Raw genomic sequence first — 14,187 nt, 5'->3', positions numbered from 1 at the left:
CAACTGCAATTGTCAAATGTAGTAGTGTACGAACAAACAGCTGATTCAAACAGCCTGGATTGAGAAAATCAGTTAAATAGGCATGGTTTTAAAAATATATAATGAGCTGTTCCTAAAATCATACTATTTAACACAAAACGCCACTTGACTGAGAGCCTGTGGATCTGTGTACTACCACACCGCCCAAACCTTTATCATTTTTCCTGTGCGTCAATGTGCGCGTCCACCAACCGAATTTCGCGTTCCCGTGCATGCGCACTAACAAATCCCATGGATCTGCTTTAAATCACTCAGAAGACAACGCAGGCTGAACACGGCGCTGCACATCTACGCATCCTTCAATTTCTTAAATTAGCCACCTTAAGCTTCGAGATACCGCCCCCAATTTCAGTGTCGGTACGGAGCCGCCAGGCCGGGACAGAGACGGAGAGAGAGCCCTCGGCCATGGAAGCGCTCGGACCCGGTAAGTGCTGAAAATAAGCCTTGTGACAGTGTAGTGCGGGGCCGATGCGCTGCTCCACCGCGTCTCGCGGCAGCGCGCTGTTTAGGCCTCGACTGAAAAACGAAAACAATCACCGTATCAGCCCGCGTCCGCTTGTCAAACCCGTCTTAACGGTATAAACCTGTTGATAATCGTCCCCTACCCCTGTGAACTGGCATCTGTAAAGCTAACAAATGTGTTTATCACCGGATGAGCGTTAAATGGATCGCAGTGTTTATCGAGCCCAGTGCGGAAGACAGGACGGCATTGTGTGCTGGTGGGGATTTAACCACACGCATTTTCCTTCCGTGTCGCCTCTTCAGGCGTCTGTTGTAATTCAACAAGTTATCTGACCTGTATCATGAATAACCAGTAAACACATTTTTATACATTAGATTTTCAGGGCCTCTGTGAGTGAAAACGTCGTTGTCAGAACCCCAGAGATCTGGATGAGTTGCGCGAGCTCGGAAACGCAAATGGATTGCTCGCGTGCGGTGTAGTTTAAGCGCGCCGACTGATCTGTTTGTCATTGTTGGCGCTTTTGTGTGATTCCCATGCGCGTTTGTTTATGCCTAAATGCTGACCATGCCACTGGATAACGGTTGACAGGGAGTTTACGCGCCACTGTCACGGACTCGACTCCATGCTGCACAACAAGCGACCGTGCCTGCCTTAGTCACTGTAATGAACTCGTTCACCTCTGACAAATAGACTTTGCATCGACCCTTATACCGTGACATGCAATTATGATCTTGAATTTTGGTTATTTTTGAGAGGTATTCATCTTTCACCTTTTCAGTTTCTCTTGGATTTTAAGTACATGCTGCCACAGTGTCAATTTGGCAACAAAGAATCTTATCAGCAGTGGCTGGTGTTTATTGCCCTCTGCGCTGCCTTATGCATGTTTTTATGTTATGTGCTTGCGAAGCAAACTGTTCAGTGCTTTTGATAACATCTGACTTGACGTCTTCTCTCAAGTGATGGTTTTCATTAACCATTTACGTCTTCTTGCTAATTTCCTTTATTTGTATTCATTCAGCTTTGTATGTAATAATGTTTGTTGACCGGACCGATGTGGAAAAACAAATATTTTTATTTGCTCTTTGTGAAAGCACACTTAATAAAGAAACGATGGAAAGCAATAGGTTGCATGCTGTAGCTTTAAGTTAACGCATTCTGCTGATGTCTTTATAGCCCCTTTCACACATGCAACCTGGTAAATTGCAGCAAAATTGTTGGATTACTTTTACTGGTAAATGCACCACATATGCTGTTCACATGTGGCATGGTTCACACCATTCACACATAAGCACTAAAATGCCATTAGACTCTGAGATGTAGTTAGTATTTTTATCAGTCGACAGATTTCCGTTTCCACTGGCTGCTCACCATATGGCTTCAGATTTGAGTCGTGGAGCATCATGCACTGAGATTCCTCTATAGTCTGATCTAAAACATCAAATATATTTTAGATCCTCTGTCTGAATGAATTTCACTAACTGCCTATTTTTTTTATTTATTATTATTATTATTTTTATCCCCTTTTTCTCCCCAATTTGGAATGCTGAATTCCCACTACTTAGTAGGTCCTCGTGGTGGCGCGTTTACTCCCCTCAATCTGGGTGGCAGAGGACAAGTCTCTGTTGCCTCCGCTTCTGAGACAGTCAATATGCGCATCTTATCACATGGCTCGGTGTGCAGGACACCGCGGAGTGCTACTCTCCACGATCCACGCACAACTTACCACGCGCCCCATTGGGAGCAAGAACCACTAATTGTGATAGGAGGAGGTTACCCCATGTGACACTACCCTCCCTAGCAACCGGGCTGGGGTCACTCAGCACACCCTGGATTTGAACTCGCGACTCCAGGGGTGGTAGTCAGCGTCAATACTTGCTGAGCTACCCTGGCCCCACTTACTAATTAAAATTAACTAACACTGGATGTTTTTTTGTTTTTGGCACCATTCGAAGTAAATTATAGAGACTGTTATGTGTGTTAATCCCAGGAGATCAGCAGTTACAGAAATACTCAAACCAGCTAATCTGGCACCAACAATCATGCCACGCTCCAAATCACTGAGATCACATTTCCCCCCCATTCTAATGGTTGATGTGAACATTAACTGGTGTTAATATTTTGGTTGATCTGTGTGTATGTGTTTATATATATATATATATATACACACACACACACACACACACACAATGTTATACACATATAATAAATATATATATACACACATACATACCCTACCTTTCAAAAGTTTGGGGTCACTTGCCTGAAATGTTTCTCATGATCTTAAAAACCTTTTGATCTGAAGGCGTATGCTTAAATGTTTGAAATTAGTTTTGTAGACAAAAATATAATTGTGCCAAAATATTAATTTACTAATTACAAAACTAAAATGTTATTTAAAATTTTTTTGTAATTGATGACTTGGATCAAATAATAAAGAAAAGCAGCCAATAAGTGCCCAGCATATAGATGGGAACTCCTTCAATACTGTTTAAAAAGCATCCCAGGGTGATACCTCAAGAAGTTGGTTGAGAAAATGTCAAGAGTACATTGCCTAGATTTAGCAGAAAAGTGTGGCGACTTTGAAGATGCTAAAATATAACATAGTTTTGATTTATTTTGTATTTTTTTTAGTCATAACATAATTCCCATATTTCCATTTCTATTATTCCATAGTTGTGATGACTTTACTATTATTCTAAAATGTGAAAACAAATAAAAAATGTGACCCTAAACATTTGAACGTGTGTGTGTGTGTGTGTGTGTGTGTGTGTGTGTGTGTGTGTATGTATATGTGTATATATATATATATATATATATATATGCGTACTTTGATTCAAAACAACACATAGGCATGTTTTTACCTCTCCTTACAGGGGGTAAAATCTAACCTTTTAACTAGGTTGGTGTAGCTTTCATGATGAGTAAAACACGGTTGCTCTTACATTGTAAAGCATGATGATTTTAATAAGAAAATTAATCACTTGAATCAAGAACGCAAAAAATATATTTGATGGAGATATGCTGTGAATATACTCATTCAATGCAAGTCAAAAGGGTCCAACACTACCAGTCTTCAGAAGGGAAGAAATTGTTGATATCTGCTGACTACTAGGCTCAAGGAAGTGTAATCAAGCATCAGTGGTCACACCTAGTAGACTGATGATGGCAAGATTTATTTATATATATATATATATATATATATAAATATAAAAAGTTACATTTTGGTCTGTTCTAACCCAAAACCTATCGTATTGCTTGGGAAGACATTGATTAAACCACTTGAATCATATGGATTACCATGATGATGTCTTTATGTCCTTTTTGGAGCTTGGGAAGTGTTGGACCCCATTGACCTGGATTGTATGGATATATTCACATCGTATCTCCAAAATATTTTTGTGTTTTGCTGAAGAAAGTCATACAAGTTTGAGACAGCATAAAGGTGACTAAATCATAAATGAGAGTGATCATTTTTTTTAATTCTGTGTGCTGGTAACACGGATCCTGCATTTCTTTGTAATGTCTAGAATCTGCTGTGTAATCCAGGTGAACTGCCTGTGACATGGGACTTAATAGCCACGTTTCCATTGGCAGGCCAATTCCCAGATTAATAATTATATTGCCAAAATATGCAGTATCAATAAAGCAAGCTGCACTGTATCCCATATTGCAAGGTGCATAATGACCTCTCATTTATAACTATTTTGATTATTTGATTTGACTCCAAACATTGTACTTTAAAAAAAGGAAAAATAAATTTATGATGAGGTCATGTTGAGTACAATGTGACCTACTACGTTTTGAAAAAAATATCTGTGTGGAGTAATGTCTTAGATTTCACTTACTATTTTTAATAGTAATATTTGGCAATTTACATTGTATTCCATGCAAGTTCAATTCCATTCAGTATTCAGTTCCGAATATACCTTTACACTTCATATGAATGGACCATCAGGCGGTTGTTTGTTCTTCTGGCCCAGAGGCACAAAAAAGCGTTCCAGTGCCTATTTGTTCACTGGCTACCTTACCCATAACTCGATAGGAAGCATGAGGATACCACAGGAAGCCCAGACACGATAATGTGTGCCGTGAAACTGATTGCGGACTAAAGGTAACAACAGCCCACTTCCAGCATTCTGTCTGCCGATCGTGCCTGATATCCCATCCTGGTGTGAAGCGTAACAGCTGAGTGGCCTAAATATAGAGCCCTTGCTGTTTTTGATGAATGTTGGGGACCTTATGCTGGTTTCATCATCCTATTCACCCCAGCCGCCTTTGTGCTGTAGTTGTCTGTATGATCAGAGCTCTTTATTCAATAGAAGGCGTTTGGAGGAGGGGGAGCAATAGGCAGACAGTATGTGGAAGAGACAGAGCGGTTTAGAGGCTCCCAATTGTTCTTCCTGCCGCTTGGCTTGCTAACTGGAGCGTGTAGGTCTGTGAGGGGCTTGGACCCCTGCAAACCACTCAGCGGTTTGACAAAGAGGTACATCATGTCACGCTGATGGGCCTCAGAATCATCAACCCAACCCCCCACCCAACCCGTTCCCTTGATTATACAGTTTGCAATATGGAAGTGAAGAGTCTAACAGGTCTTTTGCATAGCTTCAGGTTGTTCTAATATGATTGCATTTTATGAAATAACAACACAGTTTTTGAAATTCTTGTGCATCAGGGAAAAGATTGTACACAGTGTAAAAGCTGCCAAAAAAAAAAAAACAACTTTTGGTGGATAGGTATTTTGGATGGTGTATGGGTGCACTTTTATAACAGAAAAAAATACACTGGTCACTTATTGCAAGCTGTTAACTTTACAGGAAGCCCATACTGAATCAGAAGTTTTTCTCATTTTCTACGCTGATTTTTGGGGGAATCATGGAATTGTGCAGAATGGATTTAAACATTGTGAAATGTGTTAAATGGAGCTAGCACTGTAGGGTTTTTTTTTTTTTCAGTTAGGGGAAAAAGCTACAAGACCTATGTGATCACGAGATTTAAATCGACGTTGTCTGCTGCGGGTGCAAGAGGGTGCAATGAATAGATATAAACCAAACAGCACCATGTTTAAAAAGAACATGCCTGGCTGTTAACAAAAGTGCATTCCATTTTAAACTAAACAGTGTAAAATTATAAAACCAAAAGATTTACCGTAGCCAGTTCATTTTCTCAAATCTAAAGGAAAAAAGAAAAACACTTCAATGGACAGTTATATCCTAACTTAGTGTTGCACGGTATACTGATGCCCTGGTACTACCACAGTACTCAAGTTTCAAAATACCAGTGGTACCACAGAACACAGGGATCTCAAAGCATGTTTTTTTCGAAATTGAACTCCTGTCCAGTCACAGCATTTTAAAACATATTCCTTATGCTGAAAGACGCTGATAAGAGTGCAAGACACAACAGGACAAGTCATTATCAGTGCTTCGCACACGTAAACCACAGATTTGACCACAGGTTTTGCATTCAAAAATGCATGTTTATAATAAAATTCTACAAATATTCAAGTTTAAATTTGACAGCCTTTGAGTATTTCACTCTTATTGGTAGCTGAACGCATAAACAATTTAGCCAAAATATTTAAAAACAAACATGAAAAAAGAGAAGGATTTTAAGAACATTGTGAATGTTGGGCATTCTGTGCATTTTTCAGAAATCTGTATAGCTGAGCTCTGTGTGCACAGATTCTACGTGGGTCTACTTATGATTTCCAAAATTCTAGCAGGCAAGTGTTTCGGTCACAAACGACCTTTAATTCCAGAACCCCCCAAATTACCCTGCTGCTGTCTGTCTGCAGTGGACACACTTTTCTTTGTCTGGATGTTTTGTATGGGGCAGACTGGGAGTGGAACATTAATGATTGGGTGTTATTGTTCTTTATTTTGTTATATTTTTTTATTTCTCCATCGAGGGGTTAAAGGTCAAGGACCCTGGATGTCACGTTGCATTGTTAATTTGTTGGTATCATGATTGTCTGTGTCTCAGTGTTGATCAATCTGAAAGCCTGACATTCATCCTATTGTATTTTTATGAAATAAAGGGGATATCAGGATATGGTAGGTGTCAGCTGTCTGTTCTTAGGTGCTACGGAGTCAATTTGTGAGTTACTAATATAAGCCTTTTTTCTTCATTAAAGCTAAAATGTCTAATTGTTTTATACCATAAAATAATTATACCAACATTCCTATCCCAACTGGATATGAAGAGACTACAATAACTAAGCCATTTCATCACTAATTTCCCCGAAGTGCCAACACTGTGGCACAGTGATGCCATCAAACATTGCTCCATTTGAGTATCCCAACCAGCACGACAGCAACACTCAGTTTGGGGTGGAGCTATCTGTTTGTTCGACCAGTGACAGACAGGGGGTGTGGAGGTGGGGGCGTGGTTGAGTGCCGGCTTGTGATTGGAGAGCAAGTTCGGGAGATGAGAATGTAAGCATCATCACCTGTCATTGATCATCTCTGACAGCTGCTTGCCATTGCAGAGAGAGTTGGAGAGGGATTTTAAGAGAGCTGGACACCCTGTTTTAACCCTGAGAGTGTGTTTATTAAAGTCCGCTGAAAAGTGAGTTTTGAATTGGAAAAATACATTTACCTTTTGAGTTGGATTTCGCCGTCTCCCTCTTCCCCTTCTTGTAAACTTGTTACACTGGTGCTGAAACCCGGGACTTAAGGAGGAAGAATGTCGCCATGGATGCCTCACCACTGGAGGAAGTCTTCAAGACCCTCGCCAGCATCCACTAGTCACAGCATAAGGCCCTCCTCGAGTTGTGCACAGAGGAGGAGTAGTGGTTCATCGTGCTTATCCAGGCCCAAGCGAATGACCGGCAGCTGCCCCCCCCCATGACTGCCTCGCCCCATGTTCCTCTTGTCAAGATGGGGACCCAAGACGAACTGGAGGCCTTCTTTGAACGGCAGGGGCATGCAGTTGGCCAACTGTATTACCACTGTAGTCTGGGGAGACCAAACTCGCGGCGCAACTATTACCAGCAGAGAACCTCCTGGTGTATGCAGATCTAAAGAAAGCCATCTTGCAGCGGGGTGGCTGGACACCAGAGCAACAGTGCCAACGCTTCCGATCACTGACACTTGGCTCAGTGTATCGGTTGTATCGAGTGACACAGGATGCTCAGTCAGAAGAGGATACAACCCAATTGTTAGTACCGAAGAGTACTAACTGATTATAATCCGATGGCAGGTCACTTGGGGCAGGAAAAAACACTAAACCATCTGATGGCCCGTTTCTATTAACCGGGCATTCACGGGGATGTTCGCAGGTGCTGTGCAGCATGCCGTGAATGTCAGTTGGTGAATCCAGTGGCCACTCCAAAAGCGCCATTGCACCACCTTCCATTGATCGAGGTTCCCTTCTAAAGAATTGGCATGGACCTCATCGGGCCATTAGAAGGGACGGCACGCAGGCATCGCTTTGTGTTAGTCCTGGTGGATTACGCAACGTGATATTGCACAGAGGCACTACTTCAGAATATCTCAGCATGCAATGTTGCAGAGGCACTCTTCAAAATCATCTCCAGAGTGGGGATTCCAAAAGAAATTCTCACAGATCAGGGCACTGCGTTTGTCACGTACACTACGCGAGCTGTATGAATTATTGGGTATTAAATTGATTCGGACCAGCGTATACCACCCACAAATGGACGGCTTGGTCGAACGGTTTAATCAAACCCTGAAAAACATGATTCGTAAGTTCGTGCACGAAGGTGCTCTGAATTGCCTCCATGGGGTGCTCCCTGTTTGAATTATTGTATGGGCGTAAGCCTCGCGGTGTCTTAGATGTCGTGAGGGAAAATTGGGATGAGGGACCTTCAAACAGCAAAAACTAAATTCAATATGTTTTTTACCTGAGAGCAAAGCTCCACACATTGGGTCAGCTGTCACAGGAGAATTTACTACAGGCTCAAGAACGTCAGTTCCGGCTGTGTAACGGGAGCTCAGCTACAGGAATTTACACAAGGAGATAAAGTCCTTGTATTACTACCTATATAAGCTCTAAATTACTTGCAAAGTGGCAAGGGCCCATTGAAGTCACATGGCAAGTTGGGGAATTCGATTATGAGGTGATATGAATGGATAGGATTGAGGTGGTCCCCTTGTTTTTGGTGGTTCCAGAGAGGGAGGTGCTCGGGCCGGAGGTGAACTTAAAAGCCGATTTAGGCACCCCGGTCGCTATCGGAGACCACCTCTCACCGTTGCAATCACAGACGTGGCAAAGAGAATTCTCAGACGTGTTCTCGCCTCTTCCCGTCATACGAACCTCAAAGACCACCATATTGAAAAAACCCAGGGGTAGTGGTACGCAGTCATCCCTACCGATTGCCCGAGCACTAAAAAAAAGTGGTTCAGGAAGAAATAAAGGCCATGTTCTATGGGGGTAATAGCACAATCCCACAGTGACTGGGCCAGCCCGGTGGTGCTTGTTCCGAAGAGTGATGCTCGGTCCGGTTCTGTGTGGATTATAGGAAAGTCAACGTGGTGTCTAAATTTGACGCGTATCCAGTGCCTCGTATTGATGAACTGCTCGATCGGTTGGGTGCGGCTTGCTTTTACTTGACACTGGATTTGACGAAGGGCAATTGGCATATCCCCTTAACACCAATGTCCCATGAGAAAACGGCGTTTTCCACACCATTTGGCTTAAACCAATTTGTGACCCTTCTGTTCGGTTTGTTCGGGGCCCCGGCTACGTTTCGGCGCCTTATGGACCGAGTCCTCCACCACACTCTGCTTCCGCTGCTGTTAATTATCAATAATGATTGGCAGCAGCATATGCAGCATCTGCAGGCTGTTCTGAGGTCACTGTGACAGGCGGTACTCACAGCAAACCCTAAGAAGTGGGCATTTGGACGGGTGGAAGTACGGTATCTGGGGTTACTGTAGCGATTGCAGCCTGCCCGAGACCTAAGACCATAAAAGAGGTGGGACAGTTCCTGGGGCTGGCTGGCTACTATAGAAGGTTTGTGCTTAATTATTCGGACGTCACCAGCCGCTGATTGATCTCACTAGAAAGGGAGCTCCAGACCCAGTCCAGTGGATGGAGCCATGCCAACAGGCTTTCATGCAGGTGAAAGCTGCGCTTTGTGGCACGCCGTTGTTACATTTTTCCTGATTTCTCTCTTCCTTTTGTGTTGCAGAGCGACGCGTCGGACAGGGGGTTGGAAGCCGTGTTGTCCCAGCTGGTCGAGGAGGAGGAGCACCTGGTGCTGTACATCAGTCGGAAGCTCTCGGCGAGAGAGGCGAGGTACAGCACCATTGAGAAGGAATGTCTGGCCATCAAGTGGTCCCCACCCTTCGCTGCTACCTCCTGGGACGGGCTTTCACCCTCTGTTCAGACCACGCCCCGCTCCAGTGGCTCCATCGCATGACGGATACCAATGCGCGGATCACCTGTTGGTATCTGGCTCATTAGCCATTTAAGTTTGAGGTAGTCCACCATACCAGGGGTGCAGATGGCTGTTGCGGACTTCCTCTCCAGAAATGGGGGGAGGGGTGGGGGGTACCGGGCAGGCCGGATGGCTCCCTGGCCTGAGTCAGGCGATGGGGGCGTGTGGAGGTGGGGACGTCATTGAGCGCTGGCTTGTGAATGGAGAGCGAGATCGGGAGATGAGAATGGTAAGGATCATCACCTGTCATTGATTATCTCTAACAGCTGCTTGTCATTGCAGAGAGAGTTGGAGAGGGAATTAAGAGCGAGCCAGATGCCAGAGACGGAGAGAGAGAGCTGCACACGCACACACACCCCGAGAGCGTGTTTATTAAAGTCTGCTGAAAAGCGAGTTGGTTTCACGGTCTCCCTCTTCCTCCTTTCCCCTCCTTGTGAACTTGTTATAGGAGGGTATTTGGGAAACCTGTCTGAAAATAATTTTTATTTAAGCAGTCCTGTTTGGTGACTGTAGTGGTGCAGAAATTACACACTTTAGCTCTAAGAAAATAGAGAGAAAAATGTCTTATATTTTTTCTGAATTAATGTGTTTCGTCCAGGCCCGCCTGCCCCTACCTCCCTCTTCCAGCCACCACGCCGACCCGGCTTGGGTACGGTGGGGAAGCCGATTCGCCTGCTGGCCAATCACTTCCAGGTGCAGATCCCCAAGATCGACGTCTACCATTATGACATCGACATCAAGCCTGAAAAGCGACCTCGCAGAGTTAACAGGTGAGTGGGCTGAAGAAGGTTTGCATGGTGCAAGTAGAAAGGATTTGCATTCCTTTTCAACTAACGGACAGCTTTTTGAGTACATGATTGTAAAATCGCAAACCTTTGTGTATCTGTAAATGTAAGTGCGATGACAGCAGTTTGCAAAATTGCAGTCCAACTTTCTGGAAAAAATTTAAATCCACTGTGGCTGCAATTTTGGAATATATTCTATTCCACAGAGAGGTGGTGGACACAATGGTGAGACATTTTAAGATGCAGATCTTTGGGGACAGGCAACCTGGTTATGATGGCAAGAGGAACATGTACACGGCTCACCCGCTGCCCATCGGCAGAGACCGGGTAAGGAAAGCATGAAAATAAATGATTGAAATGTGCAAGAAATGCAACTTTAGTTGTGTTCCAAATGTGTAAACGGTGGAACAAATATTTATCCTCATGCATTAAATTCTTAAATGACAGAAGAAAATGTTTTTTCTGAAATCTAAAAAAAAATTGTGTATCCAATTAGTCTCTTGTTCTTACTGTGTGATTCAGGTGGATCTGGAGGTGACGTTGCCTGGTGAGGGGAAGGATCAGACCTTTAAGGTGTCTCTGCAGTGGGTATCAGTAGTGAGTCTGCAGATGCTACTGGAAGCTCTGTCTGGTCACCTAAATGAGGTTCCTGAGGATTCTGTACAGGCTCTGGATGTCATCACTCGCCACCTGCCCTCCATGCGGTGAGTCACAGTCTCTAGTTTTTGTCTATTTACTCTTTAATACACATTTTTGACTCAATTTAATATTTTTGGTTAAACTATCCTTTTAATTTTGTTCTTGGTAGAAGCCAAAAAATTAGTTCTGAATGACTGCAAAATTTCCTCCATATTTTTGTATGCCATTTGTTTTTATTTGTCTAAATTCAAACATCTGAGCAGTTTTGAATAATGCAGAAGGTGACTACTGAAGACATATTTTGCATCTTTTGATACAGGTATACTCCAGTAGGTCGTTCCTTTTTCTCTCCACCAGAGGGTTACTATCACCCGCTTGGAGGTGGGCGGGAGGTCTGGTTTGGGTTCCATCAGTCTGTCCGTCCAGCTATGTGGAACATGATGCTCAACATAGATGGTATGAGTTTTGTCTTCAGAACTTGCATCCTTCTGTATGTTTCTTTGCATTTAGAAAATATGCTGCAGCTCAACTCTATTATTATTATTTCTACATGCTTCAGTGTCAGCCACAGCCTTCTACCGAGCCCAGCCCGTCATTGAGTTCATGTGTGAGGTTTTGGACATCCAGAACATCAACGAGCAGACCAAGCCCCTCACAGATTCACAACGCGTCAAGTTCACCAAGGAGATCAGAGGTGCGGGGTGGGGTAGGTTTTTGTAGTATCAAGGGGTTGCATGACTACTCATTTTTAGTAGTCAACTAGTCAAGCCCATTAGTCGAGCCGAATTCGACTAGTCGTGACATCATGGATGGAATTAAAATCAACCATTATGTTATCCTTGTAAACACCTTTTTATTAGAATTGTGCAACAATAGGTAAGTATTCGTAGAGCTATAATGTAGCTAAAAGTTAACCTAAAAAAAGCTAACGTAAAAATGTTTTCTCCTCTTGCAGCAGTTTGTTCAGATGGTTACAGGATGCCTTTTTTTTTTTTTTTAAATGCATAGCGCTAGTATTTCTGTTATGTTTGAAGTTCCCTTTGCATATAATGGAGGTTACTGTTGCATTTGTGTCATCTTTATCAAAGTACATTTGAGCCATTTTGCTTATTCGGTGCAGAACCATCAGGCTTCACACCAGCTGTGTTTCCCACAGATGCGTTTTGTGAATCTCGTGGGAAGCAACTAGTTGACTTATGGCTGACAGTGTTGACTACATTTGTTATAGTAGTCTAGTCTGTGCAACCCCTTGTAGGGTCATAATCACATTTACAAATTGTTATTATTAGAAAGTATTCTGTACCAAGTCATGGGCTTTCTGGCTATGGTTATTTAACAGATTGTTGGATAAATTGTATCTGAGTTGCTGAAGTGTTTTTTGCATTTTGAGCAGGACTGAAAGTTGAGGTCACACATTGTGGTCAGATGAAGAGGAAATACCGTGTGTGCAATGTCACACGCCGCCCAGCCAGCCATCAGACGTTAGTGTCTTTTTAACATTTCAAATGAATAGTTTAGCCAAATACTCGCTTCTTTCATAATTTACTCGCCCTCAATTCTCACAACCTATATTTCATATGCAGAGCACTAAAGGAAAGTTCAGTACAATGGCAGTTGTTAGTGACTCATTTCAAAGCTGAATAAAGTACGCAAAAGCATCATAAAAGAAGTCCAAGTCTTCTGAAGGCATACGATATGTTTAGATAAATAATACTACGCTATTTAGTCATTTTCAGTTGAAATCGAAACATCCGTTGAGAAAAGCTCATTCACAGTGGCATGTGTGTTCATAAAAGTTTGGAAGGGTGAGTAAATTATGACAATTTGCATTTTTGGGTAAACTATTACTTTTTAATAGCCTTTGCAAAATATGACATTTTTCTCATTGAAAGCTTCTCAATTTAAACGTTAATTGTCATGCATAGTATAGTCTTTGATGCACCCAACAGTTGGTTGCATTTCCTCTTATATTTCTGTCTATTCCTGCAGATTTCCTTTGCAGCTAGAGAACGGACAAGCAATGGAGTGCACGGTTGCCCAGTATTTCAAGCAAAAGTACAGCCTGCAGCTCAAATACCCCCATCTGCCCTGCCTTCAGGTGGGGCAGGAACAGAAGCACACCTACTTACCCCTTGAGGTGAGCGCCCCAACATATGAAGAGTTTCCCTAACTCTCACATGTTCCATTTATGTACCAACAACTGCATTGAATATGTAATGTCACTTTGTTCACCCATAAAGGTTTGTAATATAGTGGCAGGACAGCGCTGTATAAAGAAACTAACAGATAATCAGACCTCCACCATGATCAAAGCTACAGCCCGCTCTGCCCCAGACCGACAGGAAGAGATCAGCAGACTGGTAAGTTGCATAGAAACAAGGTGAAATTTGTTGATTTATAATATAATTTTAAGTGCTTTCACCATTAAAGCTCATGTAAACCCTTTCAGGTCAAAAGCAACAGCATGGTGGGCGGGCCCGACCCTTACCTGAAAGAGTTCGGCATCGTGGTGCACAATGACATGACAGAGGTGACTGGGCGGGTCCTCCCAGCGCCCATGCTTCAGTATGGGGGCCGAATGAGTACAGACACTGGGAGGGACTGTAGCAGGGTGAGTACTGGGTCTCGGGTGCAGGGTGAGTATGGGTGGACTGGGATTAATGACATGTGTGTGCATGGCTCTGCGAGTGAGTCTGGTGGTGGGATGAATGGGCTAACCAAGTGAATGATGATCAGGCTCCACTGTTGTGTTTCCGTCTTGCCATTTGGAGGTCAAAGCAAATGACTGCACATGCGGTTTTAGCTTAATGATTGTTAATTGGATCAGTGGGAATACTGCTAAATACCACACACACATC

At 43.1% G+C, this 14,187-nt stretch overlaps 1 protein-coding gene across 4 annotated transcripts in view; it reads left to right on the top strand.

Moving 5' to 3' along the window:
- Positions 1-32: 32 nt before the first annotated feature.
- LOC127421077 (protein argonaute-4-like) overlaps positions 33-14,187 on the top strand; it is a 31,237-nt gene continuing 17,082 nt past the window's right edge. For 2 of the 4 annotated variants that reach the window (XM_051663818.1, XM_051663816.1), the window contains exons 1-10: positions 34-463; positions 10,504-10,675; positions 10,897-11,017; positions 11,213-11,394; positions 11,649-11,785; positions 11,889-12,023; positions 12,723-12,810; positions 13,319-13,466; positions 13,570-13,689; positions 13,779-13,940. In XM_051663818.1, the coding sequence (XP_051519778.1) occupies positions 445-463; positions 10,504-10,675; positions 10,897-11,017; positions 11,213-11,394; positions 11,649-11,785; positions 11,889-12,023; positions 12,723-12,810; positions 13,319-13,466; positions 13,570-13,689; positions 13,779-13,940 (1,284 nt within the window). In that variant the 5' untranslated portion in view covers positions 34-444. Of the gene's footprint in view, positions 464-10,503; positions 10,676-10,896; positions 11,018-11,212; positions 11,395-11,648; positions 11,786-11,888; positions 12,036-12,722; positions 12,811-13,318; positions 13,467-13,569; positions 13,690-13,778; positions 13,941-14,187 lie in introns of all 4 variants that reach the window. The other 2 variants (XM_051663815.1, XM_051663817.1) reach the window with 2 other exon arrangements.

This window comes from Myxocyprinus asiaticus, chromosome 30 (genome assembly GCF_019703515.2).
Source record: "Myxocyprinus asiaticus isolate MX2 ecotype Aquarium Trade chromosome 30, UBuf_Myxa_2, whole genome shotgun sequence".
NCBI classification, from domain to species: domain Eukaryota; kingdom Metazoa; phylum Chordata; class Actinopteri; order Cypriniformes; family Catostomidae; genus Myxocyprinus; species Myxocyprinus asiaticus.
Note: the sequence above shows the minus strand (reverse complement) of the source record. Positions and strands in the feature narration are given on the sequence as shown.